This window comes from Plectropomus leopardus, chromosome 16 (genome assembly GCF_008729295.1).
Source record: "Plectropomus leopardus isolate mb chromosome 16, YSFRI_Pleo_2.0, whole genome shotgun sequence".
Lineage (NCBI taxonomy): Eukaryota > Metazoa > Chordata > Actinopteri > Perciformes > Serranidae > Plectropomus > Plectropomus leopardus.
The window spans coordinates 6,643,256-6,653,840 of record NC_056478.1 but is presented as its reverse complement, the minus strand read 5'-3'; the positions used below and the strand labels follow the sequence as shown (position 1 = coordinate 6,653,840).

Sequence of the window (10,585 nt, the reverse complement as noted above, 5' to 3'; positions counted from 1 at the left end):
GTGGTGGTCACGCCTCTGCGTTACGTCATAACGGCAACACATTCAAGGTTACCATTAAAGTCTATGTGGCACATGCCAGAGGAAGAATGGACTCACATCTGACCACTTTCCGCCGGTCTGTCACCATCTGACAGGATGCATATCGCCGACTTCGTGTCTGGATCATTCGCAGGTAACAGCTCGTGCAGCTGGACTGCAGGTTACCGTTAGCACGAGCTAGCTGGGGCTGAATGACTAGCTAATGTATTAGCATGGGGCGACAACGTAATGACAGCTTGGGGAGACCAGATTAACCAGGACGTGTATTTGTAACGTTATGAGTGCTGTAAAACGGGTTTTGCTCGTCCTCCTATAGTATATATGTACGCTTATGTGTAAATGAACCTGCAGAATTCAAGCAGTAGAAGAAGTAAACTAACATACCACAGCTGTCATGTGATCATTTAAAGGTTTTATAATTGTAAAGAGCTTGAGATTATTTCACTGACAGAACAGTTGCATCTCACATTAATCAGCTCAGAGTCATGTCTTTAAATGGTCTATTTTCTCCAGTAAAGACGTTCATTTTTAAAGATGTAAAAGCAACAAAATAATGTTTGACCCAACCTTGGCTGTGTTTTTGGTGTGTCCTTGATGTTGTTTTCTCTGGAAAACACACACACACAGGGGCATGTGGAGTTGCAGTGGGCTACCCTCTGGACACTGTGAAGGTACAGGAAAAGCATTTAAGAAAAAACACTCAAAATGGGCTTTATAGCAAATAGACATCTTTGTTATTACATAATTAATGTTACTATTTTTTTGTTTTATAGGTCCGCATCCAAACCCAGAAACAGTTCACCGGAGTATGGCAGTGTATAGTGGCCACATTTTCAAAAGAAGGGGTAAGTGGAACCAGAGTAGTATACACCAGTTTTTATTATATTATTATTATTATTACTAGTGGTAGTAGTAGTAGTAGTATGCCTGCTACAAAATATGCTCAAATGGCTGACAAATTGTTGAGAAGTAAAAACATTTGGCGTGTAATAGGGCTGTTTTATCGTATCTAGATATGAGATTATATATTGTCTTAAATATTGGATATCATTATATCGAGATATGGAATAAATTTTCTTTTTTTTCTGATTTTAGACATTTTGAAAATTTACAGAGTGACATTATTACTTTTACTTTTCACAATGTTAACACATGCACATATTTGTTTTCTTGTATTTGTTTAAGTACATCGATATCATTCTGGTACATATGGTAGATACGAAGCCACAGCCTGCAGCTGGTAAGTCCAGCTTAGCACAAAAATCAGAAATAGGTCACCCTGTCCAAAGTAGGGCTGGGCAATATAAAGATATTATATCATATCGCGATATGAGACTATGTATTGTCTTAGATATTCAACATTCTAATATCTTGATATGGTGTAAATTTTGTTTTTTCCCTGATTTTAAAGGTTGCACTACCCACTTATCATTATATCTACAACATCACAAATGATTACTGATCAAAAATGGAATTGTGTTAATATTATATAATAATAATAATACATTACAATGTTGTCACATCAAAATGGGAGTTTTGTTAAAAAGAAAATTGTAATGTTTGATTCTGTCTCCCATTTGTAGCATTATTGAAGTGCTTTTGAGGAGTTTTAAAAATACTGAGATATAAATTGTGTATTAAGATATAGCCTAAAAATATTGCAATATAATTTTCCACCCATATTGCCCAGCCTTAGTGTGAAGGGCTGCACAGTTAATTGAAATATCATCAAAATATGGCTAAGTGCATTATCTAGATCTAAGGAGTTGCAATTTGTTTGATAATGGTAAAATGTGTCACAATATATCATAATAAATGAAGTATTGTGTTACTACAGAGATGCCCTGACCTACAAGTCATATTTCAGAGGTTAGGGAACATGCTTGTTTTGTATAAAACCCCACACAAAATTGCATATTTTTTTAAAAAGTGAAAATGAAATGCAAAAATTGCCATTTCTAATAGAAATTTCAACACAATATCTGTCAGGAATAGTCACGATATGAGTTTGTTTTGCTTATAGTGCAGGGTGAGTGTGTAAGAAGTGTCAGTGGTTCTCAATGACCCTCCCAGCCCACAATTTTTTATCAATGATGAACAATAAATGGGGATAAATGGAAATAAAAGCCACCATGATAGCAGAAGCAAACTCATTTATTTACCCAACATAAATCACTCAATTTTCTTTGAATTCTCATTTTTCCCCAAATCATCCTCGCCCCACCTGCAGTGACTTCACCCCCCCCCACAGTTTGAGAACCACTGGCGCAAATTGAGAAGCTAAAGCTGCCAAAAAAAATAACAGCGAGAAACGAGCTGATTTTTGGGTCAGCAGAAGAGTCTGAACCAAGTGGAGCAACAGCACTTTTCTTGTGCTGCACATGTATTTAAAACTTTGAACTGTGAGAAAATTGGTGCAATAATTTATTTCAAAAACATGGGGAGGGGAGGCAATGAGCTACTTGTTAAGAAATGTTTATTTATCGTACTAATTTTCAGCTAATTTTCTTGTGCGATTACCAGTTTCTTGCTTCTCTTTCTGGGTCACTTCTGCAAAATGTCAGGAGTCACAGCAATCCCATTTACGTTTCTAGGATTTTAGGACGTTTCCATGATTTTAGGATATCGTTATGATTTTAGGATGTCTGTGGGATTTTAGGACATTAGGGGCTTAGCTCAGCTTTCGGTCGGGTGGTACGGGGGATCCTCCACTGGCACTTTTTTTTATAAACAAGCTCTATTTTGATGCTTTTTTATGCTTTCTTGCACCGCATGTATACTAAAAGTACAAAAGCAATTCCCAGTGTGAATGACTTTATTTTTACTGTGAATTAGAAAATGTTTGCAACACCTTATCGGGGGCCAGGTTTGACCCTCTGGCTGTAAGTTGAGTTTCTCTGCTTTATATCATATTACATCACAAGTTTGAGACTCTGGTTCCTGATCCTCATGTTCACAAATACTGATAAAACTGTCCCAGGCCATGGAAATAACACACTGGAATACCTAGTTTAGGTGTTGTTCTTCTTAAATGTCACATTGTCCAGAGAATGGGACAGTCCTGTTCAGTCAGGTGTGGGCGCCAGTTTAGGCTCAGAAAGCAGGGAGTAACTCTTGTACAGAAACAACGTAGTACCCTGTTATTGTTGTCTTGAAGGCACTAGCGCTGTTGGGAAAGCACATATAGATTGAGGTAATCAGTAGAACCAACTGCAAACTGTCACTAGCTCCAAAACTGCAACAGCATGTTGGTGCTGATGAAAAGGGGGCAGGAGTCAGAACTGCTGAGCTAGAATAATGTGGGAAACAGAGCGCTCACGTGGTCAATTTGTCACAGTAGGTTAACTAACAATGTCAGAGATGCAACAGCTTGTGAACTGGAGCTGCAATGATTAATCCATTAATCAGTTTGAGTAATTAAAAAGAAAATCTGATTCCAGATTCTTAAATAAATGTGATTATTTTCTTTTCTCCTTTATGAAAGTTGTAAAACATAGTTCCTTCAGGACTGTTTGAGGGATATTTTGGTTACCAGCAGCATCGATTAACACTATAACTGTGCGGTTAGGAACAATGAGACACTGAAGACTCAACTTCAGTTATGATTTATTGCAGGAGTAGAGCATCACCTCCCAGAAATCCCTCATTTGTAACTGCTCCCACATATAAGGGGCTTGCCCTTCCATTATCGACTAACACGCCTACGCCGCCTTTTGATTGGAAATAATGACAGCCAGTGCGGTGGCTGCAATGGAAATAAACATCCATCGCCATACTTCTCGGAATGATATCGTGAGAGGAGAAGTCGCATAACGTCACTCAATGAAAACGCAGTCATCTCGCAATTATGTTTTATCGACATTTCGAAAATAACGCTAAAGTTTTGCGCAAATCTGTAATGGAAACCTGCCGATTAATGATGTAAAGACAGTTGCTCTGTTTGCTGCTGCTCTGTGGTTTATCATTTGTTTTCTCTCATCTGTGCCTTCAGGTGCATGGCTTCTTCAAAGGCATGTCCCTCCCCGTCACCACCATCTCTATGACTTCTTCTGTGGTGTTCGGCACGTACAGGAACTGCCTGCACTGTCTGAGTCAGGCGCGAGGAGCCGCTGGCGGTCCAAACACCAAACTCGAAGTTTTCCTGTCTGGCTTAGCGGGAGGCGTAGCTCAGGTAACGGTAAAGTTTTACAAATCAGCTGTAATTTAGACTACAAAGTGAAATGCAATGCACAGTCTGTACCCATGTGTGATTTGGCTCCTAAAACACACACAAACATACATTTGCGCTCATGTCCCCAGGTGTGTGTAGCCCTGCAGATAGTTTCATTTGTCCAGGTTTTGAGATATCTGCCTCTGAGACTTGTCTCTCTGCTTATCTGCCTCCAACAGACGTCAGTCATGTCTCCAGGTGACATAGTGAAAGTACGTCTGCAGTGTCAGACGGAGTCCAAACGAGGAGGAACCAACACGCCCAAACCCAAGTACCGCGGTCCAGTTCACTGTCTGCTGAGCATCGTCAGAGAGGAGGGGCTCAGGGGGCTCTACAGAGGAGCGCTCCCGCTCATGCTGAGAGACGGGCCGTCATACGCCACCTACTTCCTGACTTATGTGACCATCTGTGAGTGGCTGACAGACAGCGGCAAGAAAAGACCAGGTGAGTGTATTCGATATTTTAATTTTGAGAAAAGACATCAGTTTTTGTGTGACATTTGTTTACACCTGGTTTGAACACGTGTCTTCTGTAATCGTGTCACATGTGAAGAGGTCTAAATGAAGGTGTGAATGCACCCAATGTGTTCTCAGTGCGTCATGAGATCTGATCGCTTTGACCACGTTCAGAGTCGCTCTGGGCCACATTCTGTTCGCAGTGTGTATGTTAACGTGTCCCGGGCCACACTGCAGGTCTGCTCACTGAGCTGATGTACCTGCTAACAGGACATCCGGACAGATAAACAAACTTTCTGTTGCTGCCATGACAAAGTTTAAAAAAACGATCTAGCGATTCTAAATGTTGATAAAACACAACTGCGAGATGACTGCGTTTCCACTGAGTGATATTATGCAACTTCTCTCGTGATGTTATCGGACTTCTCTTCTGGCGATGGTTGTTCAAAACATCAGCAGGTTTATTTCTACTGCAGCCACCGCACCAGCCATCATTTCCAATCCAAGGCGACGTAGGCGAGTTATACAAGCGGAAATGGAGAGGCGAGCCGCTTATATATATTGTGGATTCAAAACTTCCACATGACCCACTCAACTTTTCAAAAATGACGCGATGCAATAACACCGCTTGTGGCCGGAGGACACCAGTTCCCACCGACAAGCACATAGCCATAGCATCATGTGACCTATGAAAGTGTTTTGCGAAATATGTCTTATTAAAAGACCCTGAAATACCACCTTATTTGAGCTTTTTTTTTTAAAAAACTGAACCGTTTCCATTAGACGTATTTTATATTTGCAATTGCAATTTACACCATTTAGGGTTAATGGAAACCCGCCTTTTAAGTCTTCTTGTTGATCTGTGTCAGCACTGTGAAAATGCCTTTCTCGCTCTCTTTATATTTTCAATTACAGCAAATCATCTGATGATTTCTCCTGTTAAATAAAATCAACAGTCACATTTATGGTTAAAAAAAAGTCTACGTGATTTTTAAACGGTTAAATCGCCACTTTTCCTGTTATCTTATGAGCCATCATTTTGTATTACTGTGAATCTAAATGGAAAGTGTTGCATAAGCCGTAGCTCATATCCTTGACGTTAGAATAACCTCTGCTTCTTAAGAGGAACACTAACAAGGCCGACGAGCACTTCACAGCTTAAAGGCAGACGTAAAACTCTTTCCTCTTTATGACTTTATGTATGAAAAATTTAAATATCCATGTTTCCCTTTAACATCAGTGTTTTTTCGTGTCCTCCAGATTGGAGTGGGGTGATGCTGGCCGGTGGAATAGCAGGGATGGTAGGTTGGACTATAGGAACACCCATGGACGTGATTAAAGCCCGCCTGCAGATGGACGGAGCGCGGGGGACGAAGCGATACAAAGGTTTCTTCCACTGCATCACGGAGACGGCGAGGGTGGAGGGAGGGGGGGTGTTCTTCAGGAGCTTAGGCATCAACTGTCTGCGCGCGTTCCCCGTCAACATGGTGGTGTTTGTTACGTACGAGGTTCTCACCGGTTTACTCCAAGCCGGACCCGATGGTGTGGACCCTCCTCCTCTGAGGTTCGAATAGGATTGAGTCCTTTATCAAAGCTGTTTGCGTTTAACCCTTTGAGATCTGAGCAAATAAGCTTGATTTCTGGCACAGGAAGAAGTTATGAGAAACTTGTCTGAAATTTAGCACCCAAAAAAGGAAAAGAAAAAAGGTGAAAACATAAAATATACATATATAAATAACAAGTTAATAATAAAAAATAATAATATTTTTAGTTTTCTGGAGATTTCCCCTATTTTTTTTTTTTTATCAACTTAAAATATTTTTTTCTCTCTCTTCATACAACTAAGTTTCAGATTATCACTTTGCACTGATTTCTTGTAATTCATGGGACATCCCTGACTCAATGCCTTTTTTTTTTATCAGTTTCTTTTGTTATTTTATTGTGTGGAATTTCACAATCACAGTTTCCAGGCATGGAAAAATCATGGAATTAGTAAAACATTAATGAAAGTTTTGGAAAAGGCATTGAATTTATTTGTGTATAAGGAAATTGTTGCAGAAATTCTCAGTGACATTACAATGTTATGTGTCAGCAAGCTAACTACAATTATGTTTGAATCTGATATGCTTGAGAAACACTGGACAAAAATAACAATAAATTTAGTTTTTTTGACATTTCCCCTATTAAAATAAATAACTTAGAATATTATTTTTCTCTTTAAAAACTAATTCTTAGATTATTTTCATGTCACTTTGTCCTAATTTCTTGTATTTTGTGGGGCATCCCTTGCTCCTTGCCTTTTTATCATTTTTTCAAAAGAAATCAAACCTATTTGCTCAGGTTTTAAAGGTTTAAATGCATGTGAAAGGCTTCTGAACGAAGCATAAGAAACACGCCGTTCCAGGTTTTAAATGCTGATGTTTTACACACGATGAAAATGTCTGTTATTACTGCAGTATTTTAACAGAATGATCGTCCATGGCTTGTATTTGGTTGTTACATGTATAATACTTAGTTAGGTAGGTTTATGTATCCTAATATACTCAGGGGCTAACAGTAGGTATTGGTACCACAGACTGGACCAGCTTACCGCTCACCACTAGGTGGCCTCCCTGGCCAGCTTGTTTCCGTCTTCTCCTCTTGTGCTGAGTACCTGTGACATGAAAACAGTCTGAGAACATGACTGGAGTAGTTTTCACTAAAAGAGCGGCACACTAAGAAACACTAAGAGTTTTTTAGATTGCTAAAACATAAGCTATTTTTAACTGTATTCAAGACATATTTAAAGGTCTTGAGATTAGAATTTATGAATGAGCTGCAGAACAGTTTACAGTGTGATACCCGTCCAGCCCCACGCTGCATGTATAAATATTAGAACAGCCATGACTCATTTCTAGCTCAGTAGCAAAATGGCAAAGCTGGACAGTTTCAAGAAAACATAATTTATGTTGATGTTTTAAACCCTGATTAACTTGATTTATAAAGGGATTGTTATAGAAATAGACTTCTAACAAGGAGTCGGTCCATTTGACAGAAGAAAATGTTGGCAATGTATATTTCTGAAAACCATATATCAACGTTTCTAAAGTGACATATATGAGCTGACTTTGTCAGCAGCAGGTGGAGAGTCTGATGGTGTGACACTTCGGTGAGACGCCTGCCAAGCTGCAGCACACTGTTCAAGACCAACCAACAACGAAACTGGTTTTGATTTACTGAGTCATTGCTGTCAGGCTGTTTTTTTAGCTGCCAAATGTGGGTGCTTTTTAGTGACCAGTTGCAGTTTTTCCTTTTCTTACAGAGGCATTGCTGCGTTTCTTGCTGAGATAGTGCCATGAAAATGTATTTTTTTATTATTTTCAATTTTTTTATATTTATTTTCTTGACATCAGCATCACTGTGTTTCCTTTGGAGATATTTCCAAGATTTTTAAAGATGCATCACTGCATTTTCTGCTGGGATATTGCCATGAAAAAAAAAAAAAAAAAAAATATATATATATATATATATATATATATATATATATTATTATATATTAGATTTTTTTTTTGCATAGGCATGGCTGCATAGTGACGCTTTTTTAGATTTTTTTAACAGAGGCAATGCTGCGTTTTCTGTCAAGCTAGTGTAACAAATTACTATTATTATTTATTTTATTTTATTTTTTATTTATTTTTTACAGAGGCATCTCTGCTTTTTCTGCTGAGATTGTGCCACATGCAGTGGGTGTTTTTTTTTTTTTTTACCAGGACATTGACAGCTTCTCCAAACCATAATAACCAAGTGGTTTGTGTCTAAACCTAACCACACATTTAACAAAGCGTTGTTAAAAGTTTACGTTTGATCGCGTCAGCTTTATCAAAAGGTACAAATGTAACATCTGTGGATTGCAGAAATACACAATGCCAACATTTTATTTGACGATTGGGTTGTAGGAAGCAGTAGACCCAGGATAATCAGTCATTGTTTGCATATCTCTGTTACACACTACAAAACTATTTTTTTTCTTCCTCTCATACCATTATAAAATTACTTCTACTCACAATACAAACACACGTTACTTCTGACACGCAGACATTTCAAGTGCATAGGTTTGGTCTCAGAGGGGGGCTTAGTGAAATCAGGGTTCCTCTACCAGGGAAAAAATGTGAATGATATTTTGCGTATCTTATTTGTAAAATTATCATAAAAATGCTTATTGTGCCTTCCATAATAAAGGCAGTTTAACAAAATATCTGTGAATCTGTTTTATTACTGAACAAATGCCACAAGCTGTTAAAGTCTCACAGCTTTAAAAAAGCCAGTGAAGATAAATAATGTGATTTAAGCAAGAAGAAACTCTTATATTTAATCATAGAAACTTCATTATTATATCAAGAGCACTCTTTTCTACATTTGTAACCTTGATTATTAATAAATTCTACCATCTTCAAGTCCAGTCAAGTTGTTTATGCAGATCTTTATGCACGATTGAAAACAAGTTTCCCTGTAGAATGAAAGTCTTCCTTGGACTTATGCTCTGAAGGCCAATTTAATGGTAAAACACAAAGTATAAAAAGAAAAAATGAAAAATTCAAGCGAATAAGTTAAAAGATAAAAAGACAGAGAGATAAAGAACAAATAATAATATATTTAAGCATTCAAAAGAACACTATGTACAATATGCTTATGAATAATTTATAAATACACCTGTAAATGGAAATAAATGCATGAGGCAGGAAGTATGCAAGTGACCTGAGGTCAACGGCGCAAAACTAAACTGATGTATATATGAATAAGAAATATGTACCACTTTATATGTAGCATGATGTCAATCATCATGATAAACAGGGTTCCTTCACATTGTCATGGATAAAATTCCAAACTTTTCCATGACTTTTCAAGGACCCCACCCATCCCTCTTTTTTGTCTTGCCCCACTTGTTCATGTGATCAAAGACTGTCAGTATGATTTCTTTGCAGTTTCTGGCTATGAAAAAAAAGTAATTTGGGCAATTTTTTAAAGAAAACATGCCTTTAAAACCACAACAACTCGACACAAAAGTTTTCTAGAAAAATCACCCAAGGAAAAAAATGTAAAACAAATTGTTAAAGAAAATATGCACTCTAAACCCATATCCTTAAAAAAAAGCCAAAAATAAATTCTATTTTGAAAAATCACAAAAATTGAAAAAAAGACCCAAAAAATGTTAAAGAAAACATGCAATCCAAACCAATATTCTTTTAAAAAAAAAATAGTTTTTAAAGTTTTCTATAAAAATCATTATTTTAAAAAGGGAAGAAAGCTGCTCCTCCAAATGTTTGCATCTTCGATTAAAAAAAATGCAAAATGTTTTTTAAATAGAGGAAGAAAAAAATAGCCAAAAATATTAATGAAAACATACCTTCAAAACCTGCAGAAGGCATGTTTTCTTTAAAACTCTGCAGTAAAATATGTACAGAATACAGACATTTTAAGTTGTATGCCCCTCCCCTCAGCCAAAAGAGCTTCGTAAATTATTTGACGTGCCCAGTGGGCATACATCAAGAGAGAGACGCAATGCAAAGAGAAAATGATGGAATTATCATGATGAACAAATAAAACAAACCAAAACATTGTCACACGTTGCCCCATTTACATTAAATCATCAGCAACAGAAAGTAAATTCACTGTTATGTTACATTAATGAAATTAAATCTTTCACACACAACACATTTCCATCATTTTTCCAAAAACGTTGATGATTTTTACTTTCTATGTTCTATGTTCTATGACTTTTCCAGGCGTGTGACAGACTTTTTTTTAGGTTTTCCATGATGGAAATGATGAACCCTGGTTGATAGTGCATCGGACACACAGTTATACAGTACTTAAGTGTAAAAATGTATCTGTGTGACTGTAC

At 37.4% G+C, this 10,585-nt stretch overlaps 1 protein-coding gene across 1 annotated transcript; it reads left to right on the top strand.

The window, feature by feature from the left end:
• Positions 1 to 76: 76 nt before the first annotated feature.
• Positions 77 to 6,381, top strand: slc25a47a (solute carrier family 25 member 47a). The gene is made up of 6 exons (XM_042503925.1): positions 77 to 172; positions 667 to 710; positions 813 to 884; positions 4,031 to 4,210; positions 4,429 to 4,693; positions 5,965 to 6,381. Exons 1-6 carry the CDS (start codon positions 136 to 138, stop codon positions 6,276 to 6,278), a joined length of 912 nt encoding a protein of 303 aa, XP_042359859.1. The 5' UTR covers positions 77 to 135; the 3' UTR covers positions 6,279 to 6,381.
• The last annotated feature ends 4,204 nt before the right edge of the window (positions 6,382 to 10,585 follow it).